This window comes from Amborella trichopoda, chromosome 3, assembly GCF_054954075.1.
Source record: "Amborella trichopoda isolate Santa Cruz 75 chromosome 3, AtrichopodaSantaCruz75HAP2 v2.0, whole genome shotgun sequence".
In the NCBI taxonomy this organism is placed as follows: Eukaryota; Viridiplantae; Streptophyta; class Magnoliopsida; order Amborellales; family Amborellaceae; genus Amborella; species Amborella trichopoda.
Window position 1 is genome coordinate 5,842,205 of NC_142338.1, and position 28,000 is coordinate 5,870,204.

The following is a 28,000-nucleotide window of genomic DNA, read 5'->3' on the forward strand; positions in this document are numbered from 1 at the left end:
ATTTTCAAAATTTGTACACATTTTATTAATTTTTACATTGATAACCAAATCTTTTATTTTATTTATTAATTTTTACATTATAAATCATGCAATGTATTATTTTTCTTACAGTTGTCAATAATACATTTTAAATTAGATAATATTATAAAATATTTTTAATTTGTTATTATTTATCTAATAAAATAATTATAAAATGTAAACTAATAATTATAATTTTAGTATATAATATTATAATTAGTTAAGTTGTAATAATTTTGAATTATAGTTAGTTAGGCTGTAATAATTATATATTTTATCCATGATAATTCTATGATTTTTCTTTTATGTGATGTAAATTTAATACTTAAGTTTATACAGGGAAATAGCATCTCAATATTCACAAATTGATAAAAAAATGAAAGTTAATAATGTAGTACCCTCATTTATTATTGGATTCCTAAAATACAACATTTATAATGAATTTTAATAATTTTTTTGGAATTTTTTGAAGCTTTAATCCGATCGATTCAGCCGATTCCCAATCCGGATCCCCTATTTACCGATCCGAATCGGCTTTTGAGGTACCCCATCCAAGTTACCGATCCGCTTTTTAAACCATTGGTATAGACCCAAGAGTTGGGATGCATTCAGATCCATGAAGATGTAAATCACGTTGGATCAAGTTCCCGTCGGGCTCCACCAAGCCCAACCCTGCCTATAGTTTTTTATATGTAAGCATATAGTTTAAATTATGAAATATACAAATTATATTTCTATATCCTTGTACTTTTTTTACTTTTTGACCCAAACCGGATTGGATCGAACCCAACCCCATAGGTCAGGTCTGGGACTGATTGACTTAGCCCCAATTGGGTCTACGTTAAGTCAGGGTCCAACTATGGACTTTTTGGGTTTGGTCCCGGTCAGGACTAACCCAAACTTAACCTACCCCCTTTATACCCCCTATCCAAGACTCTGAAAAGTAGAAGAATCTTCGTCTAAAACCCCCCATCTCCCTTGTCCCATAACTCCTGTACTTAACCTTTGATCAACAGTTTTTATGCTCGAAATTCAGGTGAATGGAAACAGAGGTAAAGGGTTTTATTGAATTATGATCCATGAGAAGACTGAACCAAGAGGCCACATTTTCATCGACCATTGTCTGGTTGTGGTTTACTAAAACTGAAAACCTGGTAAAGAATACACTTATGGCACGTTTGGTTCGCATAAAACATTTTCACATGAATAATTTTCTCATGTGGTCAAATGTGAGACTAATTTTATACCAAGTCTTAGTGCATATTTTCACACCAATTGGTAACTAATTGATGTAAAAATATTTTCACATTTGACAACATGAGAGAAACATGTGAAAATATTTTCTAAAAAACATTTTCATGGGAACCAATCGTGCCATTAGAAAAAGCAAGATTTTTAACAAGATGGGGAGAAACTTAAGAAAGGAACTTTGCAAATAATTTTTTTGAAAGAAAGAAACTATACTAAACTATGTTGAATGTGCATTAAGACTAAATAAAAAAAAGGTAGGGTAGCTACTTGAACCACAGGGCCAGCTTCAAATTGATGGTTTATGCGGACTATCACCAATCCTTGGGATTGGGATTGCCAACTGAGACTGAGTTCAGTTCCTGAATGTGTTTCGGTTGCCTTTGGCTAAAAGAGGTGCGGATCTAGGGTTAGGTCAATGGCCCATAGTTCGACTCTAAGGTTAGACGTGGTGTTGTGTTTACTTATGTGTCTTGGGTCAAGGCTAGGTCTGCTGCCTCTATATGGTTTTGGCCGATCTAAGTGGGTAATTAAGGGTGGTTCGGGCTAATAGTGCAGGGTTTTGATTGATCCTAGGTTGAGGACTTATTTTTGGCAGATTTTAATGTGTGCTTTAGCCTAATTTGGAAGGTTTGGGATTAATTATGTAGGTCTGAGGGGATCTCATGCCTAATTTGGTATGTTTAAAGGTATAAGTATGCTTAGGAGTTAAACTAAGTGTGTTCTAGTTTAATTAATTAAATGTTAACTAATATATGATGTATAATGGGGTGTCTAGATTTAAGGATTGGTGCACTACGGGGTAGAAGTGTAGTAGGGTCCCTAGGGTAACTTTGGTCAAGAAAAGGGGGTTTCTGGTGAGATGAAAGCCAAATTTTTGTCTAGGAGGGGTCTTAGTCTGGTCCCTATGGTTTCCAGGGTTTGTGGTTTCTTAGGATTCCCTCTACAGAGAAAACGGTGTCCACAAATAGCAAAACCATCTATCTCAAGTCCCCTCCTCATGGCTAACACACCTGCCTCGTCATTCATTTTTATTGATGCGATAAGCAATGACCTCTTTTAACTTTATCACTAACACATTTGGTTCACGATAAATATTTTTATGTTAAAAAATTCCATCGTATGGTTAAGTGTGGAAATATTTTCACACTAATTAGTTGCCAATTGATGTGAAACGATGCATTGGGACCAAAGGGTCATCTCTATTCTCGTGCGCCACATAATCACATGTAATGAGTTCCCTTAATATGTTACTGTTGCAATGTGAAGGCCGAACACCCCTTATGAGAGCATTAAATTCTGCTTCATTTAACCGTACATGATGAACAAAAACGTGAAAGTGAAAAGATGATGTTTGTCAGACAATCTCATAATAGACTTTCGACGAATATAGGGCCTAGATTCCCTCTTGAGATCCAATAATTGAGTTTCACCTGCCAAGGTGGAGGAGGCATCCAAGTACTTGATTTCACATAGTTTATTTGCTGAAGCTGAGCTAGCAAGTTGAGGTTATCAGACCTCTTGGAAATCCTTCTAAGTCAAGTCCTATACCACCATCATTGTCATTATTTTGGATTTCACACTCCAAATATTGTCAACTACTCTTTAATCTCTTTTTTTTTTTGTCCAAAATGCCATTCCCAGCTGCTATTACTTCCCTCCATGCCTGAATAACTACTTTTGGAAACACAGGAAAGGCCCATTGTGAGAATAGATGGTCAATAGATAGTGGAATAACCCAGCTAAGCCTGAATGGGCCAATGATCCACTTCCAAATCGTTCTTGCAAATGAACATCATCGCTAAAGATGGTCAGTGGTTTCTTCATCAGCCTTATACATCAAACACACATTAGTCAAGATAAGACCCCTTCTTTTGAGTTGGTCTATCAATAAGGTATGATTCCCTATTGCCAATATACTATGAGTCAATTATGGTAACTTTTCCTTGAAATCAATTGTGAAATTGAGGCGACCAGATATTAATTCAATGTTCTGCAAGCAGTCTCTGATTTCAATTTTTAACTTGCTTGTTTGATTCATGGATAGACAGTATGGCTCATGTTTTAAGTACTTTTTCCTTTGTTTATAAAATAAAAGGGGAATGGAAACTATTCACCCAAGAAGAAAGAGAGAGAGAGAGAGAGAGAGAGAGGTGTGGTTCATGAAAATATAATTGGAAGTCTGTGGGGATCATATGGCAAGAAAGAAACCGACGAGCAAACAAAAGTCACCACTGTACCATTTAAGGGGCAATAAATCATATGGAAGATTCAATCTAGTATCCCAAAAATTAAAATAATAACCCTAAGAAATAAAAGATAAATCATATGGAAGATTCAAAGTAGATGAGAAATGTGATCTCTTCAACATGGTAAGAACTGTAAACCCCACCCAAACTGTATAGTATGGCAAAATACAAAGGGTCCAATTTGAGCATAGATCTCATAATCCTATGAAAGAGTGAATGTATGGTTCAAAACTAAGCTTAAAGCTCAAAATTTGGAAATACAAACAATATTCGAAAAGAAAACAGACCCAGAGGCACAAGATGCTGTCATTGTCATCAAGATATTTAATGCCATGACTTGTACAATCTAAGAGGCAATCAGAACCTAAGGAGTGTAGCTCTAGGAAACAACTAATGAACTACTGTTAAATCTTCTTTGAGTTGCATGCCCAGAAGAAGTATTTGAAAACACAGTCATTGAACTGATTTTCCATCTTTGTTGACTTGTCTTAGGTTTGGTTTCTATTCAAACTCAAAAGGAACAAAATTGAGGGAGGTTTTGGGAAGATGGTGGTTTCCCAGTTGACTGCAGTGAGTAGTCGTGAGAAAAACATTTGGACTTGTTTTTAGCCTCAAAGGTGGGTCTTTGTAGAAGTTACTAAAACTCAGAGTTGATGACATATGGTCTTTGAAATGGTGGTTGATGCAGGGCAAACTATGTCTGTGGTGAAAGGATGGGATCCTTAACTACAGTGAGAAACTACCTTAATGCTAGTAGGAATTCGGGAAGCACTTAATGCTATGGAAACCCTTGGTGACCATAGTTAGAAGACAAAAATACCAATTCGCCTGAGATCAAACCACGATCACAACATGACCTTCTGGCCAGCTAAAAGAATGGAAAAAAGGATGGAGTTTTGTTGCATCAGGTGACTGATCCTATTAAAGTCCATTGTCCTTCCAGAATCGAAATTAGAGATGGATTTTGGATCTAAAATTCAACAGGTTGATAACCTTGACCAGAACAACCATGAATCTATTAAAAAAAAAATTAAAATAAACTATTATTTAAACCTTTATTTGTGGTCTATTTATTTAAATTCTTTTAAAATAATCGCCATGTGAAATGTTTGATCCAACAAAACCCATCTATAATATGTATTTTTGGAAGGGACCACATATGAACATTGACACCAAATTTTTTTCCATATCATAAAGTTGTTTTGTAACACCCATAAAAAATAAAGTTCGATAAGGAAGTTGCCTTGGCAGTTTAGAAGTAACCAGAAAGTTTCCGAAGATTAGAGAATGGAAGCCTGGAGATTGACAAAGAGAATTGGTAAAACTCTAGGTGTTACAGAAGAACTACATGATAGCAGATAACTCAATCCTCACAAGTGGTATATTCATTCCTTCATCCACGCACTCAGACCGGCCATTGAATCAGCCAACTGAATTGGTATATAGAAAGATCAGAGTTCTTTGTTGGGGCGGATGTAAATAGCCAATGGCAAGACAAGCAACGAGTAAAGCTCGTAGCAATGCCAAAGCACTTTGGAGGACTTTGCAGCATCAATGCACACATTTTTTAGGGCTTTGCTTGTAGAGTCCCTACAAAATCCAATCAAAGAAAAAGAAAATGTTCATTTTATGGTGCAATGGCATTTGGATTGACATTAGTTTAGAATGCAGTTCACGAACTCCACCCTCCAAAATTTAGTCCTTTTTGAATGGAACTATGGAGGGGAACAAATCCAATGTCATCCAATGGTGTCAACATAGAGCTGAGGTAGATTTTGGACAAAGTCAGGAGCTTGGAACAAGGAAATAACCGGTTCATAGCCATAGGTTCCGAGAAATAAAACAAGAGGCAGATCAGTTGGCTAAGGATGGGACAATTAGGTTATCTCCTTTGGTTCAAGTAGAGGGAGATTTCTGATTTTTGTCAATGGTAGGTTAACACATGGATAAACCAGTACAAACTCTCCTCTTCCAACGACTAACACCTTCCAAATGAAAACATCTACTGACGCCAGGTACAAAGTTGCCAATGTATAATCCAAACATCATCATCCGAGCCTTATTTACTTGAGAATTTTATTCATACATAATACATTAAAAAAATTATCTTTACATGACAGAAACTTCTTGCCTACAAACCATTGAGTCTGCATATTACAAGCCAAGATCAACCCAAGCTAGAATAGAGTGAACCCGTCGTCATAGGAGACATGCCATCCTCTCCTACAAGGTGATGCCCTCTCCTCATATTCACCACAACAACTCCACCTCTTCTTCCAGTTTGGCCTCCCAGTGTTGGGCCTATTGTCCTTGTCATTCCATTTGTACACTATCACTCCACTCCCTTCACTCCACTCACCATCTATACCTTGGTGTGGTGGTGCCAATGCAAACAAACCTCTCTCCCCTAAACCAACATCAGAAATCATCACACAATCACTTGAGTAGTTCCAATGTTGTTCATACAAAAGCAAATATGACTTCTTCTTAAGTGCATGAATGTTTCCACTACCTTTAAAGGGGAGAGTCATTTTTGAGTTATACTTTTTTTGTTTTTTGTTAAATGAGAAAGTATACGAAAGGGAAAAACTTTATATAAGGTTGCAAGCTTATTTGCAGAACTAAAGTTGTAGTAATCTAAACCGTCTATTTTATTTGGACGGTGTAGATTGAACACTGTGATATGCGATGCTATCTTAAAAGATGTGATATGCGATGCTATCTTAAAATATGTGTTTAATCTATACAGTCCAAGTAAAATAGACATTGCACAATTTTGCAATTTTATTTCTATAAATAAGGTTGTAACCTTTTACAAACCGTACCTATAAAATAAGACCATTATTTTTGGTACCGGGTAACAAATTTCACAATTTTTATGAGACACCCAAAGGCACAAACTATCTGATTTCATATTTGACAGTTACAAATAATTGCGACTTTCTTGCACTAAATATAAATGGTTTTATAGGCCTTCTGGTGTACAATCCCTCTTGAAATTGCCTTATTTGGCTTATTACTTGGGATATAGCTTGTCAAGTAGTTCTAATAACCAAAGATCTACCCAAAAAGCCCCATCCCCACGAAAAAAAAAAAAAAAAAACTACAGTAGTTGGTATTACACCAATATTGATAGGCTAAGCATATGGAGCTGCTTAGTTTTTCAGTACAACTTCAATCAGGACCCAGCCCATTGAAACATCTAAATGCAAGGCTATAGAGATCATGTTAGTCTCCAGACAGACACAGAGAAAGAGCCGATTTTTTGCCGGAAACCGAAGTCAGGCCGGAAAAAACAACCGGATATTGGTTTGAAAAATAGGAAGCCCCAAAGGCACAAAGCACAAGTGCTTGATTGAACTGTAAATGCGAAATTTAACGCCCACAATATCAAAAAAAATAATCATAACTAATTCAAAACTGTGAACATTGGATTGAATGTATGGGTAAGAGGCAAATTACCATTAGTGTGGCCATGGAAGAGGCAAGCCGTAGGGGAATTATCCTTGTCCTCGTACAAACTATTGCATCTAAGGCATCTTTTTTGGGCAAGAATTTGATGGTTTTTCTTCTTAATATTTGATGGGTTTGCTTCAATTCTTAAAAATTTTAATGGGTTTGTTTGGATTTTAAGAGGGCTGTGAACCCAAAAGGGTGGTGCGTTACAAGCCCAAGCCATGTTGGTCCTCTCACTTGAACCCACAGTCATCAAAAAGGAAATTACTAAGACTACACCCAATATCCTCTGGAATGCTGTAGGGCCTTGCATGATATTTTATGCCCTCGCTGCCAAACTTGCTGAGTCAGCCCATGGCCTCAGAAGCGGGCTGCATTCGGGCTAATCTGTGATGTCCATGAGCAGGCGGCAGACAGGTAGGGCTGGCAGTGGGCTGGGCCTGGTTCATTATAGCTGCCTAGCCCCTCCAGGTAAAATTAAAAAAAAACAGTACAAAAAAGATAAAAAAATAAGAGCCATGCCGGGGCACCCGACCCATTGCTACTTTATCTTTTATTATCGTATATTATTACAATATTATATTTTATGTATCTTATAATAATATTATAATATATTATTATAGGGCGACAGTCCGAATAGTGTTAACTTTCACCAAAGGTATGAGTTTCACCGAAAGTTGGGACACTGAATAAGGATAACTTATGTTTCGATTCTCTTCATGTTTTATTATTTTCAAACAAGTGAATTTCACTATGATATTATGGAATGTAAGGCGTTTTCACCGCTCTCTATATCTCTTGGGTTAAGTCGTAGATGGGTCTCTCCTCTTCTGGTTGCAATGAAGTTAAATTTTGATAGAAGCTCATTCAACAATATTAAAATTAAATTAAATTTTGATAGAAGCTCATTCAACAATATTGAACAGTTGGAGTATATGGTGTTTTTAGATATCATATATCTTTCTCGGATCGTGTGGCTCGGTAACCGCAAATTTCACAATGGTGAAAGGGGATTCTCACATGCAATAAGAGGGTGTTATAGAGGACAGACAATGTCATAAATTGCCAAATACAACAATTAAAGATTCCAAAGAAGCATTGCTGCATTATTAGCATCTCTCTATAACCATGTTGAAAAGAGAAATCCATCCCATTACATATTATTCAAAATTTATGCCCAGAAATCTCCACGGTAGCCTGCCCCATTTATTACACCTGTTTATAACATTCAATAAATCTCCTTCCATAACATAATACCCTATATGATGCCTTTCCTTCACCGGCTTCAGTCCTTGTAGCACGGCCCAAAATTCGGCCTCATTTGTTGTCGTATAACTACATGTCCGGAATAAGAGAGCAATATATCACATTAGAATTCCTAACCAGCCCACCAAAGCCAGATGCCCCGAGCAGGAGATTTGTGTAAATATCACTAAAAGACAGTGGATACTTTTTTTGTCTTCGTAAGGGGTAAATTTCAATTTTTTACTAAAAGACAATGTTATTCTACAAATAAAGTTCCATGACATTAACTTCCAAAATACTATTGTATTTTTGTAAAAAATTACAAATTTTTCCTTACTTAATGATTCAATTGTGTAGTAAAACAAAAATTTAAATAAATAATAATCATTTTTTGATAAATATACTCATTACAACTCATTATAATGTTAACCTATATTTTACGTAACATCTCTTTTTCTTCTTTGTTTTTTATAAATTACCTTTTGCATGTGTATTTTTTATTTTTTATTTTTTATTTAAAAAATATAGGAGGTGTCCCACCCATATTTTATATTTTAAACTTTACTACCAAGTTCACCCGAAAAAACATTCATTATCATGTTAGCATTTGATAGGACTTGAAACCATTTTTTCTCATGTCTGTACATCTTGAAGTTGAGATAGTCAATTTGAAGATAGTTGAGCATCAAACAACCGCTTATAGTGAAATTTTAGAGATGCGCCTTAATTTAATTGTTTAGAACCTCGCACTTATATAAACTTTTTTCAAACTTAAAAGAGTTTCAAAATGTTTACCGGTTACCACTTCAAAAAAAGTGATCCACCAAACCCTAATACGACATTGAGATGCAACCAGCCATGGTCGGGGGCTTTGGTCCTGTAGGAGGCTGAGGTTGGAAACAATGCAGGTCTCAAACCATTTAAAATTTAGAATATTATGCTCTTGTGGTAGCATACTATATGTTTACTTCTTCCGACTAAAGACTAATTAAAGAGAATTTTTTTTATTCAAAAATTTGAAAACCACCTAAAAATCACTAGATGATGTATATTTTTTTAAATTAGTTTTTAAACTCTTTAGCACTTATATTTCACCTTCCAAAATTAGTATGTCTCTATTCAATCTTGCGGCATTATTTTTTTTAACCACATAAGTAGTGTGATTTAAATTGTGTTTATTTGCTATTGAGGTCTTTTTATGTCTTGTAAAAGTTATTTGAGGGAGTAAATGTATAGTATATGCCAACAATAGCACCAAATCTTCAGGCTTTCCGAAAGTATCCTATAAATATAATGTGGATGACCACATCAATTAGGTGGTTAGGATGGGAGAATGGGGTTGATGTTATGGTAGTAGCATTGCTTGTGCCCCAATTAAGGTCTAGCCTTCTATTATCACGTGACGCATTAAAAAATCACTAATAATTTTAAAAAATAGGTACCCCACTAAATTACCCAAAAAAAAAAAAAAGGTGGTTACGATGGTCATCAAATTCCAATAAATGGTTTGGAAACCACTAACAATTTTAAAAAATAGATAGGGACTTGTCATCCCCACTAAATTACCCAAAAAAAAAAAAACAAAGGTTGTTACGATGGTCATCAAATTCCAATCAATGGTTTGGAGGGCGATGGTGAATCTGGATGCAGTTGGATTCATCTCAAGTACCCATCCATCTTCATCACCGTTCAACCTGGGGGATGCTGAGTGTGGGTGCAATTTGATTCCATCTCAAGTACCTATCTCTCTTGATCATTGTACAACCCATTGATTGGATATAATGTATCTACTCCTTCAAGCAAAAGTGATGCTCACGAGGATTTTTTGGATATGGAATTTGATCCACTTTAGAATCATAAGAAGTATTTTCAAGAAACAAAATTGGAATTTTGAGGATTATGAGTTCCTTAATACTTTTGATCTTAGATGTTTGAAAATTAGATTAGTCATCATCATCAAAGTCTTTTTCCAACTAATTAGGATCAGGTCACGAATCTTTGTCCGTCATTATGCTCTATTAAGGGCTATACTTTAAGTGAGGTCGTAAGTTTCTATATCTTTTTTCACTACTTCCAACTACGTCATTTTGGCCTACCCTTTGTCTTTTTTGAGCATTTCACTTGAACTAATTCGTACATCTTAAGAGGTGTTATACTGAGTCAGCCCCACATATGAGCAGTCCACGTAAGTGTACTTTCTCTCATCTTATCGCTTATTGGTGTCCTACCTAAATTCTCCTGAATGTATTCATTTCAAACTATGTCGCTTCTTGTCTTGGTACTCAGCTACACACATTCTATAGGTATGTTGTTTATTGATCGGCCGACATTCCGCATATAAAGTAAACTTGGTCTCGTAGATGTCCTCTAGAACTTATATTTCAACTTCATTGATATGTTGTAATCACGTAACATTCAAGTTGCACATTTTTACGTCACCCACTTAGCTCTAATTCTATGTATGAACTCTTCCTAAATCTCTCTGTTTTTCTGGATTATCGACTCACAATATTGAAAGATGGTCTTCAACTTCATCAATTAGCTTTTTCAAGTTCATACACAAATATTATGATTTTGTTGTTTTCTTTAATTGGTCTTTTGGGGTTATATCCCAAAATTTCAAATTTGGGTTCTAAAAATCGGGATATTATACTATGAGACCATTTATCTTCTAGCCATTACATGTAAAATTAAATGGCTTGAGGTGCATTATAAAGTTTGATTTTTTTTTTTTTTTGAACTTTGAGTTTAATCAATGATACACTCACAACCGCCTGATTTAGAATCTTACGGACTGATTGTGACCTCTTTGTCTCAAAATTAAATAGGGAAAACTACAAATAACCCCCAATAATTGACTTCCCATGCAACTTACTCCCAACCAAACTGTGTTTTTCACTTTTTATCCCAAAATAAACTTTCCTAGCAAATACCCCCAAGTAAAAAAAACACACATTTTTTTTTTTTAATGAACATACCTTTTTTCGTACATAAAAAATTAATTGTGGCTCGTGGGATTACGCATAGTACCAAAAGCTATCGGACAACCATGTACCAATTGCCAGACCCTGTTAAACTTTAAAAAAGTGAGAACCGCTTTCATTATCTGCCGGACAACCTTTTGAATCTGCCAGACCACATTGTCGGACCGCCACATAGATCTACTAGACCGCATGTGTCGGACCGCCATATAGATTTGACGGGCTGCATATTTGTCCAGGAACAAAAGTGCCAAACCGCCTTTTGTTAAAAAAAAGAGGAGAGAGAAACATTGGTGAAAGTCAATGGAGAATAGTTCATTCTTTCTTTTATTTACTTTTGTGGTTGGCGGCGGAGGGCTAGGGGGCATTTACTAGGAAAGTATATTTTAGCTAAAAAGAGAAAAAAAAAGTTTGATTGGAGGTAACTTGTATAAGAAATCTATTTTTGAGGGTTATTTATAATTTTCTCAATTAAATAATCCCACTGCATAATTTTTTCCAAAAATACCATTTCATACTGGATTTTTTTAGTGGGCTGTTCGTCTTCTTCCTCGGGGTGTTACATCTCACATGAGTGCATGCTAATAAATTGTTTCTTTAAAACTTACGGACGAAACAAAGAATGTCTAAATTACAATACTTTGATAGGGCTCTAGTTCTATAAGAATAAGTAAACCCTCACCTCATACCTCATTGAAAATTTAAATTTAAGTATTAAAAAATCTTTAAATTGATCATCTTGGCTTTAACATTATGGTTGTAAAAAAAAAAAATTTTTAAAATCTAAAAATAGAATATATTACAATAAATCATCTAGACCATTTATTTCGCCCTAAAAATAAATGTTCATATATCTACAATAGCATTTTTTAAATTTTAAATTTTATTATTGGTGTCGGAATTTAATTTTATTAGGATTCGACGTGATGCTTTATGTTGTTTCGTAAAACCTAAGCCTTATAGAAACTTCATCCAAATTTAAATACAAAGAAGCCTGCAAGGCGGTACTTAACGTTCCTTGATTGCAATCCTTCAAGAAGTCCCTCTTCTCTCCACACACACATTCTGTCAAATATTCCATCTCTCTCTCTCTCTCTCTCTCTCTCTCTCTCTCTCTCTCTCTCTACTGTCATTTCAAATTCAATTGGATTGTCTATATAATAACAAACTATTTGCGTCCCACTTCACGCTTTCTCAGTGCTCTCTGGTACTAACATTTGCATCACCTTCTCTTTCTATTAAAGCTTTTCGAGGGTTTTCCATTTCCTCTGGTTCTAGGGGTTTGGAGGGTTTCTGCTTGTGTGTTTTGGGGTTCTCTTAGCGTTCCGAGGAGCCATGGATCCCCAGGTGATGGTTGCTCTTGCTCTATCGCTTGTTGGTGGATTGAGCACTTCTATTGGTATATTTTCTCATTCCCTTTTTCTGAATTATCCACTCATGATCTATGCTATAATTTCTTGCTTGTTTGTTTTGTTTATTGCTCTGGTTGAAAATGTTTTTCGGATTAATGGAGCTGTGCTTTGAGTTTATTTACAAAAACGTGAATGATGGGAATTTATTGTGTTTTCTCTCTGTTGAAATTCTATACCGTTATTGCAAGAATTTAAATTTATACCAGTATTGTTCTGATGAACTGGGCAACTTCTTTTAACTTTTCTACGTTAATCTAATCTTATGCCAATGAATTTGGGATTCGAATATCAGTTGGAGCTCCATTTATGTATAATTCTTTTGACAATTAAACTTATTTTGTCTCTGAGGTTGGATTGAAATGAGTGTTTCAAAGTATTCCTTATGGTTGCAATATCCTTCCAAGAAGGCGCATGGACTTTTTTGAAATTTGAATCTTCCTCTACAATTAAAGGCCCGTGTTAGTTTTTACGTTTTATATACCTTTCTTTACCTCTTTCAGTGCAGAGGATTGAACTTTTTGTCAAAGAGAACTTCATTTTCTCATTAGTTGGTGACCAATAAATTCCCATCTTAGTGACAGAAAAGACTTCCGTTGATATCTTGCTTATATATCTTACTGATGATTTTTTGATATGGATAATTGTTCATGCTTGAGGGCTGAAATATTCGAATGTGTACTGAATGCATATTTCCTCACCGAACATGAAGTGCTCAATTATCTTTTTGTGCACATTGTTATATTCAATTGGTGGTTTTGTAAATTATACTAAGTTGTGATTTATGGGAAATTTCATCTGTGTTAAATTTTTTTATTGATGGGAATTTTGAAATTGATGGCTTGTTTACTGTTTAATATTATGGTATCTAAAGTAAGAAATGTACCTTTATGTCTGCTAACGATTATGTTTCCTGAAATATTCGTAGAAGCTGCTGGCTTTCAAAGCTTGTAAGAGTCTTTTTTTTCCTTAACCTCTGCTAATAGATATCATGGCACCTTGGTTAGATCATGAATTTGCTTGTTGTTCTTATCTCTCTCCCTATATAATTTTATTGCTTTCCATTTTTGAAGAAAGTATTTCATGAATTAAGTATTTGTTCTTCAATTGTCAAAAGGAGAAATCAAGTTCCTTTATTGGAAACATTTGGAACCTAATCATGTTTATGGTAACCTGCTTTTTTGTTATTAGTAGTTCCCCTGAACTTTTGATGTAAATTTTGAGTTTTATTAATTTGTCAAGTGGAAGATGAGGAAAGTCTTGTATCCTTATTGAATATGAAGCAGGGAGCCATATGGGCTCTGCAGTATGTTATGGGGTTCCCAAAGAAGTTACTTCTTGTAAAATTTTATGCTGGTATGCTAAAATTGAAAATTTTAAAGTTCAACTTTTAGAATAATTTTTCATTTAAAAAAAAAAAAAAAAATTTAGAAAAATGTTATTAAACCATAGCCAATGCATAGACCCATGATGTGCTTTCCGGTCACTGGAATCAAAATAAAAGAACAAGAATTTTGTTGGGGTTGCATGGTTGGGTCTGGTTTATATCATTCAAAACTGTAAATCCAAGGCTACTATTTAAGCAAATTGGTTGGTTCTGTTTGAATTGCCATATGGGATGTTAGTCCAATTAAGCTCTATGGATGTGGCCAGATGGGTTATGAAGATGTCACCATCCACTTTGTGCCTCATTCGCATGATGAAAGACATGAAGTATTCTGGAGTTTCTTCCCTCATATGAAGGTGGGGTTAATATCCCTTTTGATCATCACCATCATCCTCTGAGCCTTATTCCACCATGTCCCTTTTTGCTTCCCCCTACCCTTTTAGAACCTTCTACTTGAACCCAACCGCTCCTCCTAACCAGTGCTGTATTAGATCTATGTTGTACATGACCAGCCTACCTAAGTTTACTTTCCCTCATCTTATCGCCTATTGGAACCACCTCTAAGTTCCCTCATATGTATACATTTTGAATTTTATCCTTTCTTGTCTTGCCACTCACCAATCTCAACATGCTTATTTCAGCTACACTCATCTTGTGGATATGCTGTTTCTTGAATGCCCAAAATTCCACTCTATAAAGCATAGCTGATCTTGCAACCGTCCTATAAAGCTTCCCCTTTAGTTTCATTAGTATTCGACGATCACATAAAACTCAGGATGCATACCTCCACTTCACCCACCAACTCTAATTCTATGTGCGACAACATCTTCCTCAATCTCTCAATTCTCATGGATTATCGACCTAAGATATTGAAAATAATTTCTTTTAGGTATTTCTTGGTCTTTAATCTTAACTACTTTCTGTTTGCACTCCTATTATTACTAAGCTTGCATTCCGTATATTCTCTCTTAGTTTGGCTAATTTTAATACCCCTTTTGATAACCAGGCTAATATAAGGAGGCTAATTGTTAAGGCTAACTTGTCGACTGATTGGTTGGTCATTTGATCTTGATTGAACTATTTGACTCATATTTGGCTTTGTAGTCTCATGCATATAGCTTTGACTGAATGTGCATATCTATTAATAATATGTGACCTGAATAAGGTATAAATTGGTTTTGAATCTTTTGATTCGCAAGTTGCCTGACTGGCTTTTGCTATTGCATGCTATTCGTTCTAGCTTTTAAAATATGGTACATTCTAGAGTTTAATAGCAAGTACATAATAGAATCCTAGGAAATCTTGGGCTTGACTATCCTACATTTTGAAGTATTTTAATGCATTGTTCTTCACTCAAAGACTGATGCTGCATGATTATATTTGCCTTGACTTTCTTACATATATCATGTTATATAAATTGTTATTCCTTCTCATTTTTGACCATGTTAAGGGCATTTGCTTGTGTCAAAATTTTGTTTAGCATCTATTTTCAAACCAAAAAACAACCTGATGAAATTTTTTTTGAAAAAACCCTTGAAATTGATTTCGTTGAAGAGAGAGAAAATACAGTGACCACATGCTGTCCATTTAGATGAATGGACAGATCTAGGCCTTGAGTAATCAACAAATGAACATTTTTTCTTTTTTTGGATATGGGATCCATTTTTTTCTTTTTAGAGTGGTCACTGAGGTGAAGAGAACATGGGAGAAAAATTTGTGGGCATAGTAATGCCCCTAACACTGTTAAAAAATGAGGAGGGTGGGCACGGCAAAATTGCACCCTAGGATAACCCAATCCTTTTCTCAACATTGCACCTGGACTAGGGATTGGTACAAAGCTTTTACGAAAGGATTTCAATGAGACTACAAAAATTTCATGCTTAGTAGAATATATTCTATCAATGTAAGAAAATTTGGCTTTTTTGGGACATATCCCTTGCCCTTGCCGAGTTACTCAGGCGAGTCCGAGTGGACTCATTCAAGTCCTATTTGAGACTACAAAGGGCACCGAGACAAATGGAAAAAATTCCCAAACAAATCTGAAAATATAAATGTCTCATCAAAGGGTTTGATTTTCAAGAAAGGTCGGCCATCGGTTCAAAGGAATTAAAATTTTTCACAATCAGGGAAAAAAATCCCCAATTCTTTGATCTACAGAATGTTAGAAATCAAATTGTTTTTGCTCAAATCTAGTCCTTACGATATGCAGATCTAGTGATTTTCTAGCATAATTTGTAAGTTTGGATAAAGAAATAGGGGACTTTGGGCTCATATGCTCAAGAAAAAGGAAAAATGGGTGGCGAATTTCCACCCACGGACTCGCCCAACTTGCCTGAGTTCTACAATACTAGGGCGAGATTGTACTGTTCTTGCCGGAGTGCTGTGTATGTCCTCCCAGCCCAAGTATGTGCACCACTACTTGCCCCGGCCCCCTTCTTAGGCCAAGTAATTCGGCCGAGTCCGAGTTGATTCGGCCAAGTTTTAAAATACCGGTTTCAGTTAATATTAGAACTGTTTCTAGTACCTTATTTCCTTTTATGTCTCCTACTGCAGAAAACTTATTAAAAATAAAATCGGAATGTGGAAATATGAAGCAATTCAGTGCTTCGGCGTTTTAAAACTCGGTGGAATTGAAACTGGTGTTTTTATTAAGAATAAAATTTGAGTTTTAAAACATTCGCTTTGGAGTCTTCTTCGGTTTATAATAAAAATAAAAAAAATAAAAATAAAAATTTCAAAAAAATAAAAAAAATAAAAACAACTTTTATATAGATATTTCTTTGTTTAGGCCAAAGAGGTCGAATCAGCCCGAAGTAGACCCGACCGAAGTGTCCTGAAGTGGCCCGAATCTAACCAAAGCGGTAGCACCAGGCTTTGCTTCGGTCTTGGCCTAAAATCCGAATGCTTCAGCCACTTCGGCCGAAGCAAAGCGAATTTGACAACACCACTATTTATGTAATGACTTTAATGAAATTTGATTTATCATCTGAGAAAATTCTCCATGATGCAGGTGCATTTTTTGTTATTCTGAATCCTGCTCCCAACTTGAAGATGCTGGGGCTTCTGCAAGGATTTGCTGCTGGCCTTATGCTGAGCATTTCATTCTTAGACTTGGCACATAATGCCATGAATTCTATTGGCTTCTTAAAAGGAAACCTTTGGGTGGGTCGTCTTTCTCTAGACAGAAATTTTGGTTTTTTTCTGATTATAGGCATTGTTTTTAACCTTTTCTTCTATTGTATCATTAAAGGAAAAGTTTATATTTGGTTGAACCAGTTTGATTTCTGCAGTTCTATGCAGGTGTAATCTTGTTTGGACTGGTTGCCAACTTCATACCAGAACCAACACTGGTGCCCAAAAAAGATGCCGCTAAACCTGTATGGCATAATCCTTTTTATGTGTCCATACATGTCATATAGAAGTTGTAATTGAAAACTATTTATGTTACCTAAGTATTTATCATGAATATTTTGTTGCCCTGCATGCCTCTCTGTACAAACTCAAAAGGATGATGGAGCAGGTAAAGACATGATGAAGAAGCATCGCCGCCAGGTTTTATATAGTGGAATCGTCACAGCCATTGGTATACTGTTTTCTCCCTCCCTTATTTTATTTCTCTATTTTCTTTCTTGGTTTATGGTATATATTTTCCCTTGAGGAAACTACAGAGTTGGGAAAACAATCCCACTTCCTTTGATGCTGGCTCCTCCAGTCTTTCTAATGTGAAACAGTTCTCTGTGACTATCATTACTGTGTGAAGGAATCCATTTGTGGAATTGATGGATAAGATGACATCATCATTCCAGCCTTATCTCAATGATTAGGGTTGGCTTGATGAAAAAGATGGCAACTTTGGTTAATTGATAGGTGAAATGTTATAAATTTCTAACTGCTATACAAATATTTCCTGTAGAGAAGAAAAGAGATATAAATGTCAGACGATACAATAGATGCAAATCGTAGAACTGTACGTGTATGCATACTTACACTGATTGTGTCATATTATCTATCTAGTATCATGATTGCATCCACTCAAATCTTATCTTGCTTCTTCTTTACTTCTAATAGACACTTCATAGCTTTGTATGGATTGTTATCATATGTCATACTACTTTTCCTGTTGTTTTGGTCTTGGCATATTAGAGACTCATTGCTAGCGTCGAGTGTTTAGAAACATGAAATCAGGCTAAAACTGGTTAGGCCCTGGACCTAGTCTTGGGCAAGTCCCATATTAAGAAACCACTCTTTTTTGAAGAATATTCACTGGATTTTTTGAAGACTTGGCCAGACTGGGAAAGACTTGGGTGAGACTTTGGTCAAACTCAGTCAAGGATCGGATCAGACTCTCCAAATATGGGTAATCAATGACTGGCACTCACCTGAGTTTGACTTGTCTAGTTTTTAACCACTGCTTTGGTTCACTAAATGCATGGCCATGAGTTGCGATGGACCATTTAGCTTGAAGCGCTGTGGTACTCTTCCAAATCAAATTGTATGTGTATGTTAGAAATCCATCTGAAAGAATAGATTAAAATGCATGTGTGGTTAAAAAGTGGTGTAGACCTTCACCATTAGAGTTGACTGCTTCCTGCAATAGTGTAGCTGTTCAGATTTAGTCTATCTATGATAACATTTTCTAAGACAGTTGAATAAGTGGAGTCTCTTCACTCTTAGTGTGGAATTTGCTGTAATGATTTCAATTTGTTTACTTAAAAATGATTTGTTTTTAGTGGGGAGAATAGTCATGTTTTGTCATACAAAATGCCACAGAATTACCACAGTGGTGGTTGATATATCCTCTGGTGAAATGGTGGCTTCTATATTGTTACTAGATCAACCATGCAGATAAAAGTAAAGTGAATTTCCCTTAGAAAATAGGTGTATATGTATTTCTATTTCATTTCAAATATATGGTGAGTCATCTAAACGACGACTTGGTTTTTCTAACAAGTTGCAGGCATAAGCTTGCACAATTTTCCCGAGGGAATGGCTGTCTTTCTTGGATCAATCAAGGTGCTTTGAAGTTCTTTTAATTTTATAGAAGGGCCATGTAGTTTCTTTTTTGTTTTACTATTATTATAACAAAGTAATGCTGTAATATTCTCATATGAGTATGTTTTTTTTCTTTGATATATTTGCCTGGAACTCTTTTGTATCCTTCGCCTTCTTCCATTGTCAATTGGTTCTCTCCTTGTCATATGTTGCATCTCCATATTTGAAATATGGATTCATAAGGAACTCTCAATATCAGATATGTATTTCTATATCTGAAGTATCTTTGCCAAGGAAACCTTAATTGGCTATAAGTTTAAAATGCTTTGGTACATGCAGCTTGTTCTGCAAGTTATGTATGTAGCAGGGAGTTTCATGTTTGCTTTGTTTGTCTAGTTCCTTCACCAATCTTTCCAATATTATGACTCCCACAAATTGGAGCTGGCCATGCTATGAGATATTTTTCATTTGTATGTTCCTAGAAAACATATATTCCTTGGTACTTGTCAAAGCGTTGTGTCTTTGTTTTTTTTTTTTAACTGTAAAATGCAGAATGTTTTACATTTCAATTAAGAGAAATATACTGCATTGCAACTGTAAGAAGTGTGGATTTGCCTTAGATTTAGATTTTTTGTCATAAAGACTAAAGAGAAACATCAATGTTGCAGAATTCTTTGCCTCTTGGCTGTAAATTCAACTGAGACAAGGGAAGAGGGTCATTCAGGCCTCTGGATACCATTGTTTGTTCTGGAGTTAAATAGATTCTAACACACACCGTCAGCCAACTTTCTGTTTTTGATAGGAAAGGATTGCCAATGTTTCTGTCATTACTTCAAGCTCAAACTAAAAATAGTTAAGGAATAGAACTAAGATGGAGAGAAGTTAGAACAACTTCTGTTTTAATTGAAATGCACTTTCAAGATTCTGTCAATGTCTGGTGCATTAGTATATATTTTGCAAAAGAATTGCTGGACATTTTTGAGTTGTGACTTGTGATGTTTCCATTTCTCATTGATAGTTTCTTTGGTGTTGAGATTTCTGTGTGGCCTTGGTTAGTTTTTCTGAACTGTGACAAGGGAGCTTGTAAACCTGACAAGTAAACAATAGTAATGACTAAGTAAGTAATCACCATTATCTTATCGCCAATGGAACCATCTTATCTTACATCCTTCAAAGAAAAAGAAAGTTTCTACCAGTAAAACCATAAACTTGGCTCCTGATTTTTATCGTACAAATACAGAAACATGACATTCTTACTAGCCCATTTCACTGCTTGGTACTTGTCCATGAATTATCACTATTCCAGTTGGCAGCTAAATGATATATCTGCAGCTTGTTTTCTCTAATATAAGCATGTGATACAGCTGTATGTTTTCTTGAATCAGTTGAGCTGATAAATTCATGATGCTGTAGGGACTTCGGGTTGGGCTTAATTTGGCGTTGGCTATTGCTTTGCATAATATTCCAGAGGTAACCTGTTTAGCTGATGCTGATTTATCTCTGAGGTCACTAAAGTCATTAAGATTATATTGATAAACACTTGCTTTTATGTGTTCCTTCTGTTTTTTTGGTTCTTCCCTGAGCTTTTCCTCGAAATAATTACTGCTTCATGATTGGTTTACTTGGAAAATGCATTCAGTCTTCATCAGATTCAGGAGGTCAATTTTCTATTCCTACAAATATAATATCATCATTATTAATTAACAGTAGAGGAATCCATGTGACACCATGCATTGAAGTCTTTTATTCTTTTTGGAGATCAGCTTTATTTTTGAGGGAGAGTTTTTAATAAATGACTTCTCTCAGTAAACTGGGTGACTCAGCATCAAGCCAAAGGCTGGGTGACCATCTCGCCGTAAAGTCATTATGCTCTATATTGTGTTCTGTTAATTTTGATGTTGTTTGTCTTTAAATCGCTTCTTTGGTTTCAGAATAAAGGATATATTTAATTGTTCATCAACTGCATACAGAGCTACACTTGATTTCAGGGCCATATTGTGCCTGATACGAATGAGGGCAGTGATGAGGTTTAACAAGTTCTTGCCCTATACTCATAGCTCTATGCCTTATTTAAATTCATGTAGTTTAACTGATGGGACTGAGTTCTTGGGCTCCCTGATACCTGATTCTTGTCTGTACCGATTTGGTTATTGCGATTTGAGCCATCAGCATCCTCTTCCTCAGGAGCGTATCATTGGAGATACCTAGAAATCACTTCATCTCCAGAGACCTCTCTGTCCTTTCATCTTCATCACCAACTGCTTGTTTGTCTGGAAATTGGGATTTTTCTCAAGGGAATGACATCCACCTTTCTCATCTAATACTGTTTCTTGGTTTGAACTCAGCACATAGGTGACAAATACCCGTCTTGGACCATTTCCCATGGGAAAGACTGTGGAGTGTGATAACACTGTTGTATTTAACCTGCAGGGATAGTCACCCTTGACCATTCAGGAAATTCTTCCAAAAAGTAATCCTGTGTATGACTGGGTCCTGCCCCACGTGATGGACCTTTGAACACCTGCTATTTATCTACCTCCTGCTACGGCTAAGACCTAATAGCTGTGCACTCTGAGATGCCATAGGAAATATTGTTTGGCCAGCTCATTATACCCTCTAAAGTCTAAACATCATCTTCTGGATGTTCTATTGTCTGTGACTATTTGATAGCTTTCATACAAGTTACAACCCAAAAAGGCACCACAAACAATAATGGCGACTGGGATAGGAATGTCTTTGGCCAGCTGATTATACCCTCTAAAGTCTGAACATTGTAGTCTGGATGTTCTATTTCCTTTGACTATTTGATAGCTTTCATACAACCCAAAAAGGCACCACAAACAATAATGGCGACTGGGATGGGAATGTCTTCTACTGCTTCTTGTCCAGAAAATTGTGAACTGTCCTTTCTCTTCCCAGTTTTTACGATCTTCATGCGGATCACATTACGCAGTATCTGCAGTTACAACATACAGGTAGCTGATCCAATACCATCTTATGATTTTCCATGAGACAAAACCTCATCAAGGATATTTTACATTCTGGTTTACTTGTTTGTTGATTGGGCAAGTCCGATACTCTTTTTGGGGTTTCTCATAGACCATTAACTCTTTTTTCTGTTCTGTTGATGTAGTTGGTGCCTTGGTGGGCATGTTTTTTACAGTTATAGTTTCAAACTTTCTTATAGAATAGCCCCTAACCTACATTTTATGAATTAACTAAACTTTGATGTTGATTCAACTTCATGTTGTGAAAAAAATGATAATGTGCTTGTTTGCTCCATCAAAATCAAAGAGAGACCAAGTTGCTGACTTGTTTTATAAAACCTAACAAGTTCATTGATTTTCTTATTGGGAACTGGAAATGGTTAACCTGGGTTTCTCAACTTTGGGATATTTGTATAAATCTATGGGGGATGGCAAATGGACATCATTCGTTCCTATCTATATATTGTTGATTTGTTCTTTTGTTCTTTCTGTGAATACACTATTCAATTTCAGGGATATTGCCTCTTTTCTTGACATGCCGAAGATAATCTGTTCTTATTTCTAATACAAGAAATGCCGCAACATGATAGTTTTCTTAGAAAGCATGTGTTGATGGTTTCTACATCATGCTCCTGCAGGAGTGAGTCTAGAATATGTTCCTGCAGGAGCATATAATCTCTTGGCTTCTATTGTTAGGACATTCGATGGTTGAACTGAACTTCTTTTTAGTGGCCAAGTTAAATGCTAGCAAGTTGCAAGTCTGCTTATAAATTTTTATCTGCTTTGCCTTTATTTAAAATGGCAACTGATTTTTATGAGATTCACTTGCTTTATGCCTAGTTTGATTAGTTGAATTTTATTCTGTGATTCTATTGTCAAGCTCGCATTTGGGGGACTTTGTCGAGCTGATGCTCACAAATTTTCCCCAATAAAATGTCTTGCTTTGAACAAATTTTATTAAATACTGTAGTTGTGATTTCAAAATTTTATTTTGCAGGGTGTTGCTGTGGCTCTTCCTGTCTATTTTGCAACAGAAAGGTACATTACTCTGCTATTTTATATATCTTGAGTGCTGCCGAAATAGTAACTTGTATCTTAGGATTCAGGCTTGGGCTTGATTGGGTAGGTGTTGAGAATTTCAATACTACATCCCAAGTTTGAATCCTACGACTGAACTACCTGAAAAAGAATCTGTCCATCTGTTTTAGCATTTTTTAATCTGCTGAGCCATCATATTCTTTTGTCTGGATAAGGTTCTTAATGTGTCCCTTCCGTTTTACACTTTCTTCCAGCAAATGGCAGGCTTTTAAATTGGCAACACTTTCTGGTTTCGCCGAACCTCTGGGGGTGATTCTTGTGGGTATGTTAATGAGATTTCTTACCCACTACAGGCATCTTTCTGTAGCGATAAATTCTACTTTTACTTTTTTGGGCGTATGGCATGCTCCCGCAGAGCAAATTGTACATTTATGTTGCACACCAACAACCTAGTTAGGGGGAATTTTTTGATCCGAAAGTCCTTAAATCATCTTTGATTCACATCTGGAACAATTTCTAAAAACCAAAGGACGAATATGGACCTCTTCATTTGATCATTCATCAAATGGATGGTAATGAGCCAATGTTGGAGCGCATGTATTGGAGCGTTTTCTGGCTTCCAACTGATTTTGTTTTTTGGTTTCTTAGAGATGAATAAAGATGATTTGAGAGTTAGTTTGGGGCCAAACAAATCCCTTGAAGTTGTGTGTTGTCTGCTTTGAGCAAGTGTACAACTTGCTCTGGCAAGAGCATGATAATGTTTTCCTTATTTTGCCCTCAATTCTGGCTTTCTGTATCCTCTTTCTGTGTAGCCTGCTTTGGATTTAATTTTCATTTATAGGAAAAAGTTTATATAATGTTGTAACCGTATACTATTTAAGTAAGATGCACCTAAAAAATCCTCCAAAAGAGAGTTCTAATGTTGCAGAATCCTTCAATTGATCATCTTGACTTCGAGATGTGTGGATATTAAAGAAAAAAAGAATTTCAAGTCTTTGAAATAGTGTATCTTGGAATAAGTTATTTGGAGCGTTTGTTTTCAAGGTCTTCAAGTATTTATAGATACTTAACAAAAAAAAGCATTTATAGATCTGCCTGATCTGTAATATTTTTGAAATTTTAAATTTCATAATTAAGGATAAAAATGAAGAGGATGAGGAAGATGTCGCACATAGAATTAGAGTTGGGTGGGTGAAGTGGAGATGTGCGTCCGGAGTTTTATATGATCGTCGTATACCATTGAGGCTAAAGGGGAAGTTCTTTAAGATGACTGTAAGACCTACCATGTTTTATGGGACGAAATGTTGGGTGGTCAAGAAACAACATATGTATAGAATGAGTGTAGCTGAGCTGAAGATATTGAAATGGATGAGTGGCAAGACAAGAAAGGCTATAATTCGGAATGAATACATACGAAGGTACTTAGGTGTAGCTTCAATAGGTGATAAGATTAGAGAAAGTAGATTTAGGTGGGTTGGTCATGTAAAGCGTAGATCTAATACAACATTGGTTAGGAGGTGCTATTTGGTTCATGTGGAAGGCTCTAAAAGGACAAGGGGAAGGCCCAAAAGGACATGAATAGAAGTAGTAAGAAAAGATATGGTGATTTTTAATCTTATTGAGGGTATGACCCTTGATAGAGAAGAATGGAGGAACAAGATTCATGTAGCCAACCCCAAATAATTGGGATAAGGTTTGGATGAATGATGATGTTGATGAATTAAGGTTAAAAATAGATTTTTAGGCGATTATGACGTTTTGGACACCAAAACTACATCTCCAAGTAAATTTTAGAAGGATGTTCCTTACGTGTACAGTATAAGGAGGGTACCTTATTCAAACCTAACCCTTATTTACATCTAACTATTTCAATTTGATGTTGGATGATTTTGGCGTGGCTGGGGTTGATGGGAACTAAAGTAGTTTAGATGTCGGAGTCATTGCATTGAAATTGTTGATATTCCACTGTGCACTTCCTTGGACCACTATACATGGATAGAGATCCTCAAAAGTTAACCAGATTGTCCTCTAGGAACAAAGTCCTCATAGAGATTTTAGTTGATGTTTTGGGATTTTAGCTTCACTAAAGGCTAGGGGGATTGGTTTTGGAAGATCAAGACCAATCAAATTTATTGACTGTTGGTTACATGGATTACTATGTTGGAGAGTTGGAAATATCACCATCTTGAATGCTATTATGTTGATGCTTGGACAAACTTCTGTGATGTGATTTCTTAAAAATTGTGATAATGGAGCTTGGTTTAATTGTGTTATTAATAGATTTCTCATTTGTTATTAATACACACGTAGTTTCAATTTTGGATGTCATGGGATGCTCAAACCATAAAAGCATCCATGAATTAATCATGAACGAGGTGCTATACTGAAGTCCAAGTGCACAAAAGATGTGGGGACCCTAGGAGGGAAGGGAACTCCGGATAATAAAAATACTCGAATGAAAATATCAAAGGAATAGGGATTGAGTTTGAGTTGTTATAACAGTTACTGTTAGCAAGGTTGCATGTCGAGTTCAATTCCTACCACCAAACTACAATTCCTACCACCAAACTACCCAAATAAAAGGAAAGAATAAATCAAGTTGCCTTGAGGCAGCTATGCTTCTCTTTCCATGGGATGGCGCCATAGCTCCCTAACCTTAACACTATACCCAAGCCTTTCATAACTACTGCAGTATAGATTCCAATTTTCTTACGGCTTAATGACACTTTCTCCAATCTTTTAAAGCTTAAACATCAATTTCATACTCTTCTGGAAAGGGTAAACCCATTTTTGGCTAGACTGCCATGTTAAATGCTGAGTAAAAGTATGTTTGAAACTTATAAATCCATTTCAGATCCTGCGATGCACATTTACCGCAAATGGCAAAGTGACATGTCGTTATCTTTGTCTTGAGAGATTTTGTTTTTTTCCTTTTAAGTCAGTTGTTTCTTTAGCCAATTCCACATTTAGTTACTGCTTCATTGGCCAGCATTACTGAAAGTTCCAATATATTTTTGGTAAAACTCTAATATGTTTTTGGGTCACTGCAGCTTACCTATTCCCAAGCAAATTATCCCCTGAAATCCTGGAAGGCCTACTTGGATCAGGTACTTAGCTATAGTTTTTTGTCGTGGTGTGATGGTATCTGTGTGTGCGCACATCCGTGTGTGTGTGTGTGTATGTGTGCAATCAACTGGTGTCAGGTGCAAGGGCTTCTCAATGGGTCTTCCATATCAGTCTCTTTCTCTCTCTCCACAGTGTGTGTGTGTGTGTTTATACCACTGCAAGAGGTGTTTATGTCATGCAAAATGTAATCCAGTACCTAGTTTTATATGTGGATAATTTTAAGTGTAGTTGGAGGAGTGATGGCTTTTCTTACACTACATGAAATGCTGCCTCTTGCATTCGACTATGCTGGCCAAAAGCAAGCCGTCAAGGCCGTCTTCTTAGGCATGGCTGCAATGTCTGCAAGGTATTATAAATGGAATTTCTTCCTTTTTGTTTCTTTTTTTGGGGTAAATCAGTGGGGGGAGAAGGCCCCCTATCACCATTTTTTATTTTTTTTTTCAATTTTCTTTTGTGCTTTTGGGTATCTCAAATTTCTGAATTCTTAAACTAGTTTTCCTTTTCTGACACTTACTTTCTCGTGTGTTTATACCTGTTTGACAGTCTTTATTTCTTGGAGATCAGCTTGCCCAAGGAGATGAGCTTGTAGCTGTTGACCTTTGCGTAGCCATGTAACTGTAATTGATCATTTCAATTCTCTGACCTCATTTATGTACAGCTACATTTGATGCCAATAAAACGTCTCTGGGTAGATATATCTTATTTTTGTTGGCTCAATTTGAGGTTCTATAGATGGCATTCTGCAAATCCAAACCCTAACATAGAAGCAAAAATTGACCTGCTGTTCGCCTAGGTTGCCACCCTGACTTGCCTACGGAGCAGAGTGCCCACTGAGGTCTAGGCAGGCCTTCTTAGGCGTTTGAGGCAGGTGCCTAGGGTTTAGGCCTAGGCACCCGCCTAGTTTGCCCCTTGCCATAGGGCATAAAATATCTCGAGTAAGGAGCATTCCGGTCATTTCTCCTTCCTAAGGGGCAAAAGGGATTTGGTTGTTCTAGAGTTCAGGGGTTCTAAAGTCTCTCTTGCAAAAAAGTTATACGATAGAAGACTTTTTGAATGTTTTCGAGATCGAAAATTTTTTAGAAGTTGGAGAAATCATCTATTACTTTAGTTTTTTGTATTGAATTCACTTTAAACTATTAAGAGATGTTATTAGAGGACTTTTTTTAGTCACTCAGAGATATTTATGCACAATATTGATGATTAAAAACCATGGCTAAATCATATGTATCCATTAATGATATATACATACATGTATGTATCATCATCATCATCAGAGTCTTATCCAATGATATATGTTTTGTTGATGCACATAAAGAAAAGAATAATGAGGCCGATTCTTTAGCAAGACAACAGGTGGAAGCTCAAAAATTCTATGTTGAATAAATCAATACTATAAAAGATAGAAATGCGATCAATGCAGATTTTAGTAGGATTATATGATTCATGTATTTGTTGAAGGGGTTGCAACTTCTTACTGTTTGTTGTTCTTGATTTAACATTGAGTGTTGGGTAATGAAAGAAGGAAGTTGTTATTCTTGTCAAAAAAGATTTAAAAAACAAAAGTTATATGGAGGTCCGACCATGCCATGAATTTCTCTTGAATTTTGCATAATGTTTTCCTTTCCAATTATAGAATCAGAATTTATAAAACGTATTTTGAAATACTTTATATTTCTGAATCTTGAATTGTAAAGGCTTTTAAATTTCATGCATTTCAAGCTTTTTTAAAGAACGTTGGGAATCATCATCGCCTTTTCCCAAGTAATTGGGATCGGCTTAAAGACTTATTAGAATACAAAGATTAAAGTAATTTTTACAATGAAAATTTCATGCTTTAAAACCAATTTATGACTTAATATTCAGA

General features: G+C 35.8%; 1 protein-coding gene across 6 annotated transcripts; it reads left to right on the plus strand.

Moving 5' to 3' along the window:
• Positions 1-2,715: 2,715 nt before the first annotated feature.
• Positions 2,716-26,838, plus strand: LOC18439957 (ZIP metal ion transporter family). 6 transcript variants are annotated; one of them, XM_088863066.1, is made up of 14 exons: positions 2,968-3,161; positions 4,008-4,085; positions 4,204-4,423; positions 12,442-12,596; positions 17,004-17,155; positions 17,284-17,370; positions 17,501-17,576; positions 18,945-19,006; positions 20,399-20,455; positions 22,970-23,010; positions 23,265-23,332; positions 26,061-26,117; positions 26,365-26,482; positions 26,680-26,838. In XM_088863066.1, exons 4-14 carry the CDS (start codon positions 12,533-12,535, stop codon positions 26,723-26,725), a joined length of 828 nt encoding a protein of 275 aa, XP_088719192.1. In that variant the 5' UTR covers positions 2,968-3,161; positions 4,008-4,085; positions 4,204-4,423; positions 12,442-12,532; the 3' UTR covers positions 26,726-26,838. The 6 variants fall into 6 exon arrangements, with proteins under 6 accessions (XP_011625476.1, XP_088719193.1, XP_020526334.1 ...); XM_011627174.3 differs by lacking the exons at positions 4,008-4,085; positions 4,204-4,423 and having other exon boundaries at positions 2,716-3,161; positions 18,951-19,006; XM_020670675.2 differs by lacking the exons at positions 4,008-4,085; positions 4,204-4,423 and having other exon boundaries at positions 2,749-3,161.
• Positions 26,839-28,000: the final 1,162 nt, after the last annotated feature.